This window comes from Rhea americana, unplaced genomic scaffold, assembly GCF_003343005.1.
Source record: "Rhea americana isolate MKP2758 unplaced genomic scaffold, rheAme1 scaffold_368, whole genome shotgun sequence".
Taxonomy (NCBI): Eukaryota; Metazoa; Chordata; class Aves; order Rheiformes; family Rheidae; genus Rhea; species Rhea americana.
Genome location: NW_028186499.1, coordinates 324,693 through 340,750, shown reverse-complemented (window position 1 = coordinate 340,750; position 16,058 = coordinate 324,693). Strand labels below are relative to the sequence as shown.

At 56.8% G+C, this 16,058-nt stretch overlaps 3 protein-coding genes across 9 annotated transcripts in view; 2 read left to right on the top strand and 1 right to left on the bottom strand.

The window, feature by feature from the left end:
- STX3 (syntaxin 3) overlaps positions 1–294 on the bottom strand; it is a 5,275-nt gene extending 4,981 nt beyond the window's left edge. The window contains exon 1 of the mRNA XM_085312496.1: positions 265–294. Coding sequence (XP_085168622.1) covers positions 265–294 — 30 coding nt within the window. The remainder of the gene's footprint in view (positions 1–264) is intronic.
- Positions 295–1,367: 1,073 nt separating this feature from the next.
- On the top strand, positions 1,368–15,252 carry PATL1 (PAT1 homolog 1, processing body mRNA decay factor). Of its 7 annotated transcripts, none has more exons than XM_085312549.1 (19): positions 1,368–1,452; positions 2,228–2,339; positions 2,563–2,774; positions 2,849–2,923; positions 4,006–4,200; positions 4,294–4,395; positions 4,828–4,917; positions 5,153–5,364; positions 5,455–5,544; positions 5,726–5,909; positions 8,253–8,376; positions 8,613–8,710; positions 8,814–8,873; positions 9,659–9,807; positions 10,691–10,850; positions 11,715–11,870; positions 13,509–13,600; positions 13,879–14,028; positions 14,811–15,252. In XM_085312549.1, the coding sequence occupies exons 1-19, from the start codon at positions 1,369–1,371 to the stop codon at positions 14,968–14,970; spliced, it is 2,505 nt and encodes an 834-aa protein (XP_085168675.1). In that variant the 5' UTR covers position 1,368; the 3' UTR covers positions 14,971–15,252. The 7 variants fall into 7 exon arrangements, with proteins under 7 accessions (XP_085168675.1, XP_085168674.1, XP_085168678.1 ...); XM_085312548.1 differs by having other exon boundaries at positions 2,846–2,923; XM_085312552.1 differs by having other exon boundaries at positions 14,179–14,904.
- Positions 15,253–15,750: 498 nt separating this feature from the next.
- The window catches only part of OSBP (oxysterol binding protein), a 9,994-nt gene continuing 9,686 nt past the window's right edge, over positions 15,751–16,058 (top strand). Inside the window, exon 1 of the mRNA XM_085312495.1 lies at positions 15,751–16,056. Coding sequence (XP_085168621.1) covers positions 15,790–16,056 — 267 coding nt within the window. The 5' untranslated portion in view covers positions 15,751–15,789. The remainder of the gene's footprint in view (positions 16,057–16,058) is intronic.

Here is a 16,058-nt window from a genome sequence, read left to right as displayed (position 1 = left end):
CTGCCCACCCCACAACCTGGGGCACAGGGCGCAGCTGGGCACCCTCAGACCCACATGTCCCAGGTGGGGGGTCCCACTGCCCACCCCACTACCTGGGGCACAAGGTGCAGCTGGGCATCCTCAGCCCCACACATCCAGGGTGGGAGAGGGTCCCACTGCTGCACCCCATATCCTAGGTGGTTTGGGGAATGTGCCAGGGGTCACCCATCCCCGTGACATCCTGGTGCCCCATGGGTCCCCTCGGGCTGCCATGGAGCCTCTCACCGCCTTGAGCTGCTCCAGCCGGTCCTTCATGGTGCCAGGCAGTTGGTGCACCCGGGTGGCGGGGCTCCTCCTCAGTGCCTACATGCAGGCGAGGCACCGGTGGCCGGTGGCTGTTGTCGTCCCMGCCCGGGCTGTCCCTCTGCTAATCCCTGTGACAGGAGGTGCCGGGGGAGGGGCAAAGTGGAGCCCCCCGCCCTGGGCTTCCCCCTAGCCTCCCCTGCCATTAGAGGCGGTGGGCCAGGGGGCCAACGGGGAGCCCCATCGAGGCAGACGCCCTCCCAGCCCACCCAGTGCCCATCACAGGACACAGCTGGGGACACCATAGCAACATGGCTGGGGGGACATGGCTCGGGGGGACACAGGATGACACAGCTGGGGACGTGGCTGGGGGACACTGATAGGGGGACACAGCTGAGGGACAAGTCTAGAGGGGACAGAGTTGGGGGGATGTGGTTGGGGTACATGGCTGAGGGCTTGTCAGGAGGTACTGCTGGGGATGGGACATGGCTGAGGGGCACCACCAGGGACACTGCTGTGGTGACACTGTTAGCAGGGACATGGATGGAGGGGCACTGCTGAGCAGGACATGGCTCAGGAGAGGGGCAACACTGAGAGGGACATAGCAGGGGACACAGCTCTGGATAGTGCTACAGAGGGGTCACGCCTTGGGGGGGGGCATCGCTGGGGACACCACTGAGGTGACACAGCTAGCGGGGTGCCCCCAGAGACACGGTTGGGATGAGGCAGGGGGTCACAAGCCAGCCCCGCCCCAAGGCCGGCAGGCACAGCCCTATTCTGGTTCGCCTGTGAGGTCCACGGGGCTGGGGGTGGCTCAGCCCCGCAGGGACGCCCACGCGGAGAAAGCGGGCCGCGGGCCCTTTAAGGACAGCCCGCCGCGACGCTGCGCCTTTAAAGCGGGTGAGTGGGCAGGACCACGCACGCACTCCGGTTGCCTTCGCCCCGGTGGCGCCTGCTGCGCCACCCCCTGCCGAGCTCCTCCGCGACCTCGGGGGAGCGCATGCGCATGGCGCGCTCCCCCAACCCGCGCTCCGACGGTCGGTGGAGGGCGGAGGTGACGTCATGCGCGTGCGCCCGCGGCGGCGCATGCGCGGCGGAGCACGGGGCCGGAGCGGGCCGCGCGGAGCCTGCGGGGCAGGGGGCGCCGCCGCCGCCATGTTCCGGTACCAGGTGAGGGGGGGCGGAGAGGCCTGGGGCAGGGCGAGGCCGGGGGCTACTAGGGCCTGTGGGGGCACCTGGCGGGAGGTCGTGGGGGGAGACAGGGCCTGTGGGGTCGCCTGTCGGGTTGCCCCAGGTGGAGACGGAGCCTGTGGAGGCGTCTGTCGAGGGACTGCCAAGGGAGATGAGGCTTGTGGGGACGCCTGTCGGGGCGCTGTAGGGAGAAACGGGCCGATGGAAATGGCTTGCGGGGGGCTCTGGGGGAAGTGGGGTATGGGGCAGGCCACAGGCTGCCATGGGGCAGGTTTCTGCATACCCCATGTTTAAGGCAGGGGGTAGCAGGCTATCCTGAGGTGGTATGGTGGGGTCCTCTGTTGCAGCTGAGGGAGATGCTCATCAGGGAGTGCTCCTGTGGGGATATGCGGCAGCACCTGCTTGTCTGAGGTCTGACTTGAGCAAGGGTGAATTTTGCTCTGTGCTGTTAGCTTTGGTGTCCAGTCTTCTGGTGGCGACCCTCTTTCTCCCTCCCCCCCCCTGCTAGTCAGAGGGGATAAGAGCCACTTGGGGAGAAGGTGGGGGTCCATGGCAGATTAGGAAGCTCAGGATGGAGGAGGAAAGTGTAGGAAGTCTTTTGGTGGGACTGAGGTGGGATTAGAGGGGGCTCCTCTCCCAGAAGGATAAAGGACAATAAGGATGCAAGATGAACAAGGGAAGAGGAGGTCTGGCCCAGTGCATCAGCAGGCAGTAAGTGGCACTGGGATGCGTGCTCATCCTCTGCTCTCCCCAGTCCCTGGAGGACTGCCCACTGGATGAAGATGAAGACACCTTCCAGACCCTAGGTGAGGAAGATGAAGATATTGACCAGTTCAATGATGACACATTTGGAGCTGGGGCTGTTGGTGAGTGTTTGTTTTCGCCCTTCTTCCCTCACCACTGCACTGCCCTGGTGTGAGACATCTACAGCCCCTGCTGCCACTCATCCTCAGGGCTAGGCCCCTCACCCTTGCCAGTGCCCTCTCTGCTCTGGGGAGCACCTCCCTCATGGCTCAGCCTGCAGTGGGGGAGGCCGGCACGTGGAGCAGGCTCGCCTCTCCTCACTGCCTTTGTGTGAATTCTGCATAGATGATGACTGGCAGGAGGCACACGAGCGGCTGGCAGAGCTAGAAGACAAGCCCACAGCGGCGGGGGAGCAGGATGGACCGGGTGGTGATGATGCAGATCTGCTGGGCGACCACGAGGACACCCTGGCGGAGAGGCTGACTAGGCTGGTCATTGAGAGTGAGCTGGAGGACCCCGCTATCATGCAGGCAGTGCAAACGAGGACCCCTGCCCAGGTGGGAGCGAGGCTGGAGGGCCAGGGTAGAGGTAGGTCTCCAAGATGCTGACTCCCACGTCTACTTTCCAGCAGCCAGGAGGGCTGAACTCCAGCATCTGGGATGGCTCAGCTGTCCTGCGCCGTATCCGAGGGCCGCTTCTTGCTCAGGTATGATGCTGTGGTGCTGATGTGGCAGGGCTCAGCTGTGAGCCTTCTCAGGGAGGAATGGAGATGACCCTCCCCATCCCAGCTCACTCTACAAAGAGCACAAATCATGTGGTGTGGATGCACTTGGGCACTTGCGGTTTCCCCATCCTATGTCTCATGTCCAAATTGCTGAGCTGGAGCCTCTGTTGGAAACAGACTTCCCTAATATCCCCTGTGATTTCTCCCTGAGTCCTGTACCAGGCACCTAGGCCCTAAGCGTGAGACTTGCTGTAGTGCTAAAAGTGCTGAGAAGCACCTCCAGAACAGCTTAGCAAAGGCGTGTGCTCTGCCTCTTGTTCAGTCTAGATCAAAGTGGTTCAGTTCACTTATAGATGCCTCTCAGAAATCTGCCCCTGCCATCCTGGCTCTCTCTGCAGGAGAGTCATGTTGGAGTGGTTTATTGCCAGTGTCTTATCCCCAGCAACTGCTCTGTCAGAGATGTCAGTGCACCTGTGAGGTTTGGGAGTGTCGGTGCCTCAAGGAAGAGGGTTTTGTTTGTTGTGGCTTAATTAAGAATCGGGCTTTCAAGCGCAAGCAGAGTGCACTGCATGGCCAGCCTGTCTCCCAGCTCTGCAAGGTGAATGAGGGCTGGGAACCCGGTGTACATGAGCATGCACGAGGGCTGTGTAGTGGCAATATGGACCGTTCCTGCCGTGCACCCGGGCGGTGCTGTTGCTGCAGACAGACATCCTAGCAGTGATGTGAGCTCCTCTGGACAGGCCTTGAGGTTTCCCAGGGACCCCTGGCCATCGCATGGGGCTGCTGAGCGCCCAGGGAAATGGAATGGAATGTAGAAGAGACTCCATAGGAGGATTGATGGGGCAGTAACTGGCTCTGCAGGTGGGCAGTTCAGAGCGTTGCTTTGTGCTGTGAGTGCTGTATCTCCGTGGAGGCTGAGAGCCTCTAGCTATTGCTTCCCTCATGTTTAACTAGGCAGGAATATCTCTGGGACATGTGCTGGTCCTCCCTGTCCCTAGCTGATCTGCATGATCCCAGTAAGTGACTTATTCTGGGGGGAGGTTTCTCTCCCCTCCTGCTTGCAGGAGATGCCTTCGGTGTCTGTGCTGGACTATGCTCTGCCTCAGAGACCTCCACAGGCCCAGGAGGAAGAGCGGGACCCCTCAGAGCGGGCACTGCCCCGACGTTCGTCATCCCCGGTCATTGGGAGCCCCCCAGTCCGGGCTGTCCCCATTGGCACCCCTCCCAAGCAAGCTGCTGTGCCCAACTTCAGCCAGCAGGTACCTGCTCTCATCTCCACTGTCCGGGCTGATTTCTTAGACTGGTTTCGACAATGGACTGACTGTTGGATTGTATTGCTTTCCTGCCCTCAGATTCTTTGTCCGAAGCCTGTTCACATCAGGGCCACCATGCAACAGCGTTACCCTGCTCCCTATGGCGAGAGGATGTCTCCCAATCAGCTCTGCAACGTACCGGTACCAAGTCTCCTCTTAACCCCTTTGCTTGGGGCTGCCTTTGATGCCCACATTGCTGTGAAGTCCTCCAACCTCCATGAAGTCTTTGTTACCCATACCTCAGTTCCCTTTCAGCTCCCACATGTAACTCCAGGCCCTATTGTGCAGATGAACTGCTTTCTCAGATGACTGGAACCTGTACTATCACATATGCAGCCAGCAAAGTGCTTTGTCTTGTCTTCATGGCTTGACCCCTCTGCCCTGATGTGCCATGCCTCAGGCAGAGTTGACCGTGCTCTTTGGAGCCTGGCCTGGTTCCCAGCCTGCCTGGAGCACTCACAGGGCTTTGGCTTTTGCCCTCTCCACTTTCATGTCTGTCCACTGTGTTGCCCTCCCTGGGAGGGGCTGTGCCAGAGCTATGACTGGGGTCCTCCTTCTGTTCTTTTTCTCCAGAATTCCTCCCTCCTGGGCCACCCGTTCCCCCACAGCGTCTCTCCTGTCCTCACCCATTTGCAGAGAGCACAGCTGCTTGGAGGAGCCCAGGTAAAGCCCCACTTTCTACCCCTTCCGCTGTCCCTTCCTGCAGTTCTCTGGGCAGGGATTGAGAGTCTTGCATTTCTCCACAGCCCTTGGAGTTGCCATCAGAAATGGCTTTACAGCTGTCCTTTGTGGCTGTTCCTGGCCATCCCAGGCAGAAGCAGCTGTCCTGGCTAGGTCCTTTCCCTTGGCCCAGAATTTCTCCCTGGCTGACACTGAGATGTGCTCTGTGCCCTCCCAGGCTGGCCGAATGTCTCCTAGCCAGTTTGCCCGGGTCTCTGGCCTTGTTGGGAGCCCCCTTCCCTCTGTGAATCCCAAGCTGCTCCAGGGCAGAGTTGGGCAGATGATGTCTCCAGCCAGTGGGTTTCGTGCCTTCTTTGGGGCTCCCCCTGCTCCACCTCCATCCCAGCCGCAGCACCCACCAGGCCCTGGATCCCACCTGCAGAGCCTGAGGTAGGTCCTGTACCTCTTCTGGCCACGTGCTTGGCAGGGCTGAATTCTCCAGGGTTGCCTGCTGCCTCTGAAACCTCCTGCTCTCCTCAGGCCACAGCCTCAGATGTTCCGGCCAGACACAACCCACCTTCATCCCCAGCATCGCCGCCTCTTGCACCAGCGGCAGCAGCAGAACCGGAGGTGATTATTGACCCTGCACAGGGAGCAGGGAGGATGGGGGAAGGAACCATCTTGGTACCAGGGAGGGTTTGCATGACCCCCTTCTGGCAGGTTTGTGCTGCCAGGGCTAGCCTTTGCACTGCTCTCTGCCCCTTCCTGTAGCTCCTGTGTGCTCACAGGTGCCCTTCTTGCCTCCTGCCAGCCAGCACCGGAGCCTCAACGGCTCAGTTGGAGACCGAGGGGGCCACCGGAGCAGCCACCAGGAGCAGATGCGCAAAGATCCCTATGCGAACCTCATGCTACAACGAGAGAAAGACTGGGTGTCCAAGATCCAGATGATGCAGCTGCAGAGCACTGATCCCTACCTGGATGACTATTACTACCAGGTACTGGAGAGACTAGCACTCAGCCCACTGCGCTGTGTCTCACACACATGGGATTGCTTCCAGGGCAGTGCTTTAATGCTCCCACCAGACCAGTGTCTTGCCAGTGCATCCTCAGGGTCAGCCAGTGCCCAACACTGGGGACTGTAACAGGTGCTGGGTAGAAAAGGAGCGCTGCCAGTGGCTCTTGCCAGTGCACTGAGAGTCTGATATGAGCCATGGAGCAACCAATGGCAGAAGAACTATTTCTAGATCCAATCACGGGGAATAGGCTGTGAATGTGAAGGAGGAAGGGGCAAGTGTTCTTCAGCAAGGGAATTGGGAGGGCAACTGTAAGAGAGAACCTGTTTCACTGCACTGCAGAGTGCAGTGAGTGCTGGAAACTGGTGAGCAGGGTCTCTAGGGTGAGGAGAGGCTGGGGAATGCTAGCAGCACCAATTTGGAAGGTGCAGGAGAAGGCCCAAGAGTGGGAAATCAGCCTGTCTAAACCAGCAGCTGTGCATGGTGTAGTAGTGGAARACACCCAAAAGAGGAGACTGGGAGGCTACTAAAGGAGACTGAATGTATGAGGTGGTCCTGGACCAGGAAAGGCTGTGTAAGGGAGGACCCTCTAGCCCGAAAGGGGATGGTGATGAAGACTATGGAGTCCAAAGAGCAAGTTGAAGATGGATGGGGAGTGACTGCTCACTCTCTCTTCTGGTTCTAGATGGGGCCAGGAGGAGTCAGATTTGGAGCTGACAAAGCAAGGTGACAGTTGGGCTCTTGCCAAAGGTGGTGGTTGTTCAAGGTTTAGCTGTATTTGAGGGCAGACAGGGTAACTTCATTGCAGGAGGAAATCCATGGAGGGCTTTTAGCTACACAGCATGGATGTGTGGTATGGGAGCATCCTGAGCTGGTGCAAGGTGCTTAGGAGAGTGGGGCAATCATCACTTGTGCCCACCTGGTTTTATACCCTTAGGTGTCTGCTCTGGGAGACAGACTCCGCACCTGATGAAGCTGTGAGCCTGGCCCAGCAGAACTGTCTTTATCAGACACAAAAAGCTTGCATGTAGGGGTCAAATGGCAAGAGCACAAACTGAGCAGGAAGCAGCAAGAGGGAAAAGCTTATGAGGGTTGTTGGAGAAATGCGGATTTGCAGTTTAACAGGCAGGAAAGGCTACAGCAGGTGCCACAAAGGGTGCTTTTTTTAGCACTGATCTTTGCTATAGACTGTTAGGCTATGTGTGTGTACATACATATGCATATTAGGCTTTTGCTGAGTGATAGGAAGGAAGATCAGAATTAGGGAAAAAACAGCCTAGAAAATACTGAAATGTTCTTGGAGTGTTTGTGCCTGGCGAGTTTTGCCCTGAGATGTGTGAAGAGTCCTGAAAGCTCTTATTGCTGCTGGTAGTGATATCTAAGTGCTTGCAGAGGACCTAGAAGACTGGAGAGAGGCAGACACAGTGTCTGTCTTCATGAAGGGTTCCCAGAAAAGCCCTGGAGTAGCCATGTGGTTATGAGCACAGGGCACGAGCAGGAAAGGTAGTCGCCCAGTTTGGCCTTAGCATGGTGAACCACAGTGAAACAGTCCAGTCTTCTTCTCCAGCAGGTTGAGGGCCCAGCGGGAGGGAAGAGAAGCAGTTGGTGTGGCTTATCTTGGCTCTGAGTCTGGCTGCTCTGTATTGGCAGTCAGAGCGGCTAACTGGGGAAACACAGTCTGGATAGAGCTAATTAAGGTGAATGGAGGTGGCTGCAGACAGCGGATCTCAGTGTTCATCCTCAGGCTGGAGGGAGGCATCAAGCAGAGCACCAAGGCAGCTTGTGCTGCCTGGGGTTTTCAATGGAGATGTGGGTGAGCTGATCCCCAGCAGAGGACAGGAACTGATGTGGCTGCAGCCAGGACATGAGTCAATGAAGTCCTGCTGTTGCAAAAGAGGCAAACATTGTCCAGGGTGGATAGGAGGAGCTCATGGGTGCAGAGAACAGGCGCTGGTGTGGCAGGCCTCAGGTAGATGCAGTGTGGAGGCTGGACACAATGCTAGTGCAGGCTAACTGGAGTATGCTGGGAAGGTCTGGTAATCCTTGGAAAGAGAGAGAACAAAGGAATCATTTGCATCAAGAAAAAGAAAGCTGAGGAGAGGCATCCAAACAGACCTCTGCAACCCTGAGGGACGGTAGAGAGGAGAACATAACTATCTCTTTATGTACTGGGGGAAACCTGGGGGAAGGTTTATGCTGGATGTCAGGAAGACCAGTAAATGATGGGTTGAGAAATGCAGCATATGCAAGGTATGGGCTGGGGCAGGGCATATATGTTGCATCCTTCAGCAGCCATTTTTAGTTCTGCCTCTCTCTCTGCCTCAGAATTACTTCCAGAAGCTGGAGAAGTTGTCAGCAGCTGAGGAAGTCCAGGGTGATGGTCCCAAAAAGGAACGCACTAAACTCATCACACCTCAGGTAGCAAAGCTCGAGCACGCCTACAAGCCAGGTAAGTGCTGGCTGTGTACTGGACTGGAGTGGGGACAGAGTGGGCAGTTCAGGAGGCATAGCCCAGATCTCTGCAGGTGGAGGATGGCAGTTTATTTTGGGCTGGGGAAAGGAGATTTCTACTATGGGCTTGAGTTTGGGGACAGCTGTGAGGCTACCCTGGGATGCAGATAAACCAGGGTGATGTGGGGTTGGGCCCAGATTGACTCCCTCTGCTTCCCTTCTCCCTTCCTATAGTGCAGTTTGAGGGCTCACTAGGGAAGCTCACAGTCTCCAGTGTGAATAACCCCCGGAAGATGATAGATGCAGTCGTGACCTCCCGCAGTGAGGATGATGTGAGTTCTGGCCCTTCCTCCCCTCCAATACAACTTTGTGGCCTCACACGCTTAGCCAGTACAGAAGCCAGCCACAGCTTTGACTTCCTATCCCTTCCTGCAGGAGACAAAGGAGAAGCAGGTTCGAGACAAGAGGCGCCAAACCCTTGTTACAATAGAGAAGGTGAGCTTGAGAGGGGCTGTTACAACCCTCAGAGATCTGCTATAGCAAAAGAGAGGCCAGTGAGACTGCTGTGAAGTGTAGAGGAACCCCTGGGGCCTATGAAGGATGTCATAGGTGCCCTGGTTTTACAGATCAGAAGATCCAGTCTTGTCCTTGCTGGCTTCAGGGCAGTTTTATGCTGTATTTTGATGACATGTGGTAGATTACTGGCTGTCCTGTTTGTTATGCTAGTGATTGGAGCCCCTGCCTGTATAGGGGCCAGCACTCCTCAGTGGCTGAGGTCCTCCTTACAGGAGAGTGGGGATCCTGAAGCAGGAAGGCTGGAGCCTGGTACCAGCCATGCCTTTGTCCTGTCTCAGAACAGCCCAGGCAGACTTTGCAGGGTCAGTTAGCAATTCACAACATAGAGGCAGTAGTGTCTCACCCCTCTGCAGGTGCCATGGGAGGAGATGACTGCCTGATGGTTCCTAAATCCCTGTTCAGTCATCTTTTACAGCTGTTTGGGGCTCAAAGAGGCTTTGACATGTTCTGGGCAGGTACATAGTTACAAGGAGACAGGAGGGCCCTGTCTGGGGCCAAGCATGTCCCAGCTTTCAGTGGGGCAGGGCTAGACCAGACCTGAAACTTAGTGACCACCACCAGCATTTCCCAATTGCTCAGCAAAGTGGAGAGAAGGCCAACAGGTACCCCTGCAGAGCAGGGCTCAGCAATTTGTTTCTGGTCTGAATCACCTTGAGGAGCATGCAGATTCCCATGCCCTGCTGTGATCGCTGTCTCTCCGGCAGACGTACAGCCTCCTCCTGGACGTGGAAGACTATGAGAGACGCTACCTCTTGAGCCTGGAAGGCGAGCGGCCAGCCCTCATGGGCGAGAGAAAACAGAAGATATGTGACATGTATGACAATCTGAGGGGGAAAGCACCCGGGCAGGAGAGGTGAGGAGAGGTGTGGTGTCTGCAACTTGGTTGCTGCCTGGGGCTTGGACAGTTTATTGCTACTTGTAGCTGTTGTCTATGACTTTCCAGTGACCTGTTTCCCAAATAAGAGTTAGTTTAAACTTGCTTCTTGGGGGATTGGGCAGGAGTGAAATAACCTTTTTTTCCATTTATTTTGCCATTTTCCTCCATGCGATTGTCCACTGTGGTTACAAACCCATAACAACTTCCACTCTGGCAACCTGAATGCTGCTAATGGTGCTTGATTGCATGTTCGTGAGCWTGGATCCACTGCACCACGGCACAGCCCTGGCTGCTGGTTTTTAAGTCTGTCATCTCTTGCCTCACCTGTAGCTGCAGTGGTACAGATTAGCAGGACAGGATGCAGGGCCTCAGTGGCTCCTTCTCTGCTGCCCTGTGGGAAACCGGGCCTTGTCCTCCTGCCTAGCCTGTCAGAAAGGCAGAGGTGAACAGCAGTTGTCTGTCAGCCTGGCCCTTTCCATAATTAATTCAGAGTATTCTTTTTAACATTAGCAGTCTCTAATGGCTAGAAGCTGGTGAATGCTGCTTGTGTCACAGGGATGAAAAGATGGAGATGGTTGGGGCTGTCTCCTTATTGAGGCAGGGAAAGCTCATGCTGCAGTCTTGGCTTGGGGTATTCAACCTTGACATGGCAGCCAGGACAGGGCAGCTGAAAGGCTTGCCCTGGAGCAGAGTTTGGGCGCAGTGTATCATTCCCTGCATTGCTTCTCTCCGTTTTTTTGGTAGAAACATATTCACTAGCTAATGCCAGCACCTGGCTAGGCTCTGGGCTATGCCACAGAAACACCCCAGGTACATTAGGACATTCCCAGCTGACAGCTGGTGCTTCTCTCCTCGGCAGGCCAAGTGATGACCATTTCATGCAGATCATGTGCATCCGGAAAGGAAAACGCCTTGTAGCCCGGATCCTACCCTTCTTGTCACCAGAGCAAGCAGCTGATGTACTCATGGCCACAGCCAGGAACCTGCCCTTCCTCATCAAGAAGGATGCTCAGGATGAGGTGACCATGAGGGAGTGGGAAGGCTCGCCTTGTCAGTAGAGGTCATTTCTGCAAGGTGGGGGGCACTGTGGACTGGCACAGAAAGGCCTAGTTTTGGCAGGAAGGAAGGAGGGAGTGTTTCTGATAAATAGTGTCGTTGTTTAATCATCCCAGCTCTTTGCAGAGCATTTGCAGGGAGAGAACTTGGCTAAAAGTCTGCTTTTCTGGCACACTGGGCAGCAACGGGAGATTCCATCTCCCAAGGGCAGAAAGCAGAGACTAGTATTTTGGAGTTTCAGAGGGATGTGTTACTGGATGTTTTTCAGTCTTATTTGTTTCATAGAGGGGGGGAAAAAAAAAGAATAGGACTTCTGTGAAATAACGCCCAGCGTGCTTTGAGAAAGGAGACCATTTAAAAAGGAAAAAAGTAGCCTAAATTTAAAGTGGGAATTCTTTCCTTTGGCCTGTGCTGTTCTAGGAATGCACAGGGCTGCTGGAAAGAGTTCGGTAAGTTGCATGTTGAGTGTGTGAGGGGGCATTCAAGGAGGCGTGTATACGATGGTGTATACAACAGCAGCTAGCCCTTCCACAGAGGCAGCATTCTTGTCCATGGGGCTGTGAGGTCAAGGGGAGCCAGCCAGGTGTGGGGAAACTTGGCTGAAAGCAGCAATGTGTGCTGCAAGCCTGTGCTTGCTGGGAAAGAGATGCAGCGCAAAGGTGGGTAAATGTAGCCACAGGGGTGGAGTGCTTGCATCCAGAGCTGTTAAATCCCATCTTGGCAACGGTACCCACAAGGCTGGGATGCCTGGGAAAGGCTGTGCCTCCCCTTGTCCTGTCTTTCTCTAGCCATGAGTCAAGACATGGTTCCTGCTCTTCTCTCCATAGGTGCTGCCCTGCCTTTTGAGGCCCTTCTCGCACGTTCTCTATCACCTTCCATTGGGCACAGTCACCAGCCTCGTGCAGCAGCTAACAAACCTACCTCAGAATGCGACCGTGCCAGCACCCACCAACCTGCACCTTACTGCTGTGCTTCAAAACAAGGTGTGCACCTCTACCTCGCTTCTCTCTGCTCCCTCAGCCAGGCAGTACTAAGAGGCAGGTTGTACCTGTGTTTTCCTTCTTGCACCAGCTGCAGCAGAGTCTAGGCTTGTCTCCAGCTGCAGAAACAACTCTTCTGTTGGCAAGTGTGTCAGAACCAGAACTGTGGTGGGTGGGCTGGAGGGGGTGTCCAGCTGCTACGTGGCAATGGCACCCAGGATGTCAGCCTGGGCAGTCCCTCTTCCTGTAGTTGGAAAATCCAGTTTCCCAGCAGCTCCCAGTGCTCTATGGTAGATAAAGGGATGCAGCCATGGTGTAGGAGCTGTGCTGGGACAGCTCAGGAGTAACAGGCTGCCTGCCCTGCTGTAAGAGAGCTCCCTGGCTCTCTCCCCTTCCCATGGTGATTAATGCGAATGTCTTGCAGAATAATTAGCCACCTGAGCTGGCCTGAGCCTCCTTTGCAGTCTGACAGCCAGTCCCTTTTTCATCCTGCTGGGCTGCAGACTGCTTTCATGACATATTGGCACAGGCCTGCCCAGAGGTGCTCACAGAGCTGGACGTCTGTTTCTCTGCTGCAGGAGCTGGGGTTGATTCACCTGGAAATGCAAAGGTGTCCCTCCAAGCTGCATTTCCTTCACAGTCTGGGCAGGGACGGTCACTTCCAGGGGGCAGCCCATTGCTTCTCACAACAGACCTCTAAAATAAGTGAGATTACTCAGGCCCATAAATAAGCCTCCTCCAGGGGCTGTAAAGGGAGCCAGGGATCTTTCTATGTGTGCTTGTGGGAAGTACTGTGAGGATTAGGAGATAGAGGTGATTCCCAGAGGCACCTTAAAAATGCTTGGATGGAGCGGCAACAATACAAAAGCTCTTCCTGTCATACCTATCCCTGGCTGCAGGGATTTCCTTGTGAGGTGCGACAAAGCCCCTGAAATGCCAGCAATGGCTTCTTTACCCTGTTCATCATTCCCTTCTCTGCTGGGTGTAAACACAGTCCAAATCCAGGACCTCTGTAAGGCCAGCACTTCCAAAAACACACAGTCACTGTATGCCACGAGTGAGCCAGCCAGGGGAGAGAACAGGTAACCCACGAGTGAGCCAGCCAGGGGAGAGAACAGGTAACCCACAGTGTTTGTGCTCTCAGCTTGGGCTGCTATGTGCATTTTGGAAGAGCAGGAACTGCTAGGCTGTCACGCTGGGAACTACTGCAAGAGAAAGAAGGTGGTCCAGGTTGGGAGGCCTGGGCATGTTGTTCCTGAGCTGAGCCAGCCCATGTTCTGACATTTTTTCCTCCTTACTCCATGTCCTGGACGAACCCCATCTGTCAATAAAGCAAGTAGCTTGCGAGTGAGGGAGCAGTCCATCACCTTGAGGGAAGGAGGATCTGACCTTGGAGAAGCTGCAGGAGAGTCTGGCTGGGGTCTGGCTAGGAGCATTCCCTGCACACTACTAGAACTTGGCTGCTCTAACTAGGCCTGGGGAAAGCTGGGAGCAGCTGTGGCAAAGGGGACGTGAGAGTTACAGTTGCATGAGGAGGACATGCATCTGTGTAGGCACCAGCAAAACGTTTGTGTGCTGGCAGTCACAAACTCCAGCCTGCTCCAAGCATCCTTCCCTCACAAGCCTCTCTCCTCCTGTCAGTTCGGCCTGTCCCTGCTGTACTTGGTCCTGAGCCGCGGAGAAGAACTGCAGAGCTCAGATGTGAACACAGAGCTAATGCAGGACAACCAGTGGTGAGTGCCCACCCGCTTGCTGCGCCTTGGGTGTCACACAGCCTAGCCAACACGAGGAGTAGGGTGCAGAGGGAGGCAGTGATGCTGCTGGGGATACAGCACAGTATCTCTGTGCCACTGTTTCCTGTTTGGTTCCAGTGCCGAAACATTGCTAGACCTGTTAACCTAGGCCCCCTCAATTCCCAGTGGGGAACTGGGAAGCATCCAGGCCGCCTGGCTCCTGGAGCGCTAAGTAACATCTCTTCCTTGTTCCTTCTCCCTGTGCCCCTCTCCGGCAGGACAGAGCTGATGCTCATGGCAACCCGGGAGCTGCTGCGGATCCCCCAGGTGGCCTTGGCAAAGCCGGTGTCCACCCCCTCAAACCTGATCTCCCTCTTCTCTCGCTATGTTGACCAGCAGAAGCTGAATTTGCTGGAGACAAAATTGCAGTAAGTGTCAGCCTGGGCTCCTGCTGTCCCTCCTCTGAGAGGGCTGCTTTTTGCAACTCTGCCCTCCTGTGAGAGAGGCACTGTTGTACAAGGGGAGAAGATTCATACAACTGCTGTCTTGACCCCCTTCGTTGTTGTCCCCGGTACCAGCTTAGTGCATGGGATCCGGTAGGAGGTCTCTGCAGCCCCTAGCCACCGCCGTCGGCACCAGAGTGTTTCAGTGGATGGAGGGCAGGTGATGCCCTGTGAAGCAGAGCCTCATGGGACGTGTTCCCCGGGGTGCCATGGTGCAGGAGACACGTCTCTTGCTCTGTGAACCTGGCTGGGTGTGTGTTTGGTCTCTCCCCTGCCCTCCCTGCTCTCTCCTCCCTTGCCACTAGGTTGCCAAGTGCTCTGTCCTTGCTGCTCCCCCCCCCCCCCCCCCCATGTCCTCAAAACAATTGCTGCTTCTCCCCAGGTAGATACACGCACACTACTGAGGGATGCGGACAGCTCCCAGTCCTGGGAAGGCGGGGGGCTGTAGGACTGTGTGATGCCTGCGTTCCCCGTGTCTGTGGGTAGGCAGGGCATTCCCCTCTTTCTCCCTGGCCCCAGGGAAGGTACAAGACCCTCTCCCAGCCCTGCACTGAGCACTGAGACCTGGTCCCCTCTGATGCTGCACCCGTCAGCTCCCTGCCCCTTCCAGAGTGCTGAACAGGCTCATGAACACACCTCTTTTGCACACTTGCCTTGTCTTCCCAAGAGCCCGTTTGTTCATTTGCCCTTTGCTCGCCTGCACCTAGGTTCAATCCCAGCAGCTCCAGGGCCAGGCTGGGCTCACCTGGGTCCTTGGCGGCGGCGCCAGGGCGCCCAGCCCTGCTGACCACCTCCGTCTCTGCCGCTGGATCCTGCTGTTCTGCTCCTCGGGAAGGTGGTGGGGTTTTAATTTTACTTTGCTTTTAAAAAAAGAAAACAAAGAGATTTGCACAAGTAGGTATTTTATGACCTGTAACTCCTCCCTGGCATTAACCGGTGCCCTCCCTGGCTGCATACCCCCCCCCCCCCCCCCCAGCCCCTCTTCCTCCCTCACTTCCCTCTGACTGATCAAGTGGAAAGTTCATTTATTATATTTTTTTTCTTTGTGCTTTTTTTTTCTTGCCTGTTTTTGGTTCTGGTTAATGAGAATAAAGTTTCTAAATTTACATTTTTATAGGGTATTGTAAATAAAGATGAATTGTATACTTCTGGGAGCGTAGTGTGTCCTTTGCTGCAGCCGTGCTGAGGGCCACGCGCGGGAGGGCTTGGACCCACCGTGGCTGGCCGCCTGGGGCCGCAGGTCAGCGGCCGAAGGCCGGGGCCTTCATCCCGCCCGGCCTGTGCCCCAGTGCCACCCCGCTGCCCCAGGCTCGCCGCCGTCGGCCCCCGCTGCCCCAGGGCCGCCCCCGACCTCCTAATTTGCGACTGGGTGAGTCACCCCTGCGCTCGGCCGGTGGGCGACCCCCCCCCCCCCCCCCCCCCCAGGAGGTCTCTCTGATTGGCCCAGCAGGGAGACAGACAAGCGGGAGGGCCGCTGAGGAGGGGAAAGGAAGGCACGGGCTGAGAGCCGCAGGCCAATAGGGTCGCGGGCACCACCCAGAGCGGCCGGGAGGGCCAATAGAACGAGCGAGGCGGGGCCAGGCGCCGGCGGCGGCCCAATGGGGCGCGGCAGGGGCGGGGCGGGTGACGGCGCAGCGCGCGCGGAGGGGCGGGCAAAAGCGCTCGGCTCCGGTGGCTCCTTGGGCGATGGCGGAGCTGCGCGCGGCGGCTCCGGGCCCTGGTGCTGCGGCGGCGACGCTGCCCGGTCCCATGGCGCTGCCGGCTGCGGCAGCGGTGGGGGGAGGCCCTGGGCTGGGCGCGGCCCCTGCGCTACCTTCGCCGGCCGCTGGCGGCGGGTCGGGCCCGGGCGGGGTGACGGCGGCTCCCGGAGCAGGCTCCACTTCCGGGGCGGGCGGCTCCGCTTCCGGGTCGGCGCGCGAGGGCTGGCTCTTCAAGTGGACCAACTACCTGAAGGG

Bases quoted from the DNA above. Each gene is read 5' to 3' on its own strand.
- PATL1 (XM_085312548.1), top strand. From the start codon at position 1,369: ATGCGCGGCGGAGCACGGGGCCGGAGCGGGCCGCGCGGAGCCTGCGGG. The intron at 8,711-8,813 runs GTGAGTTCTGGC...CCCTTCCTGCAG, and splicing joins CCTCCCGCAGTGAGGATGAT to GAGACAAAGGAGAAGCAGGT. The intron at 10,851-11,714 runs GTGACCATGAGG...TTCTCTCCATAG, and splicing joins AGAAGGATGCTCAGGATGAG to GTGCTGCCCTGCCTTTTGAG.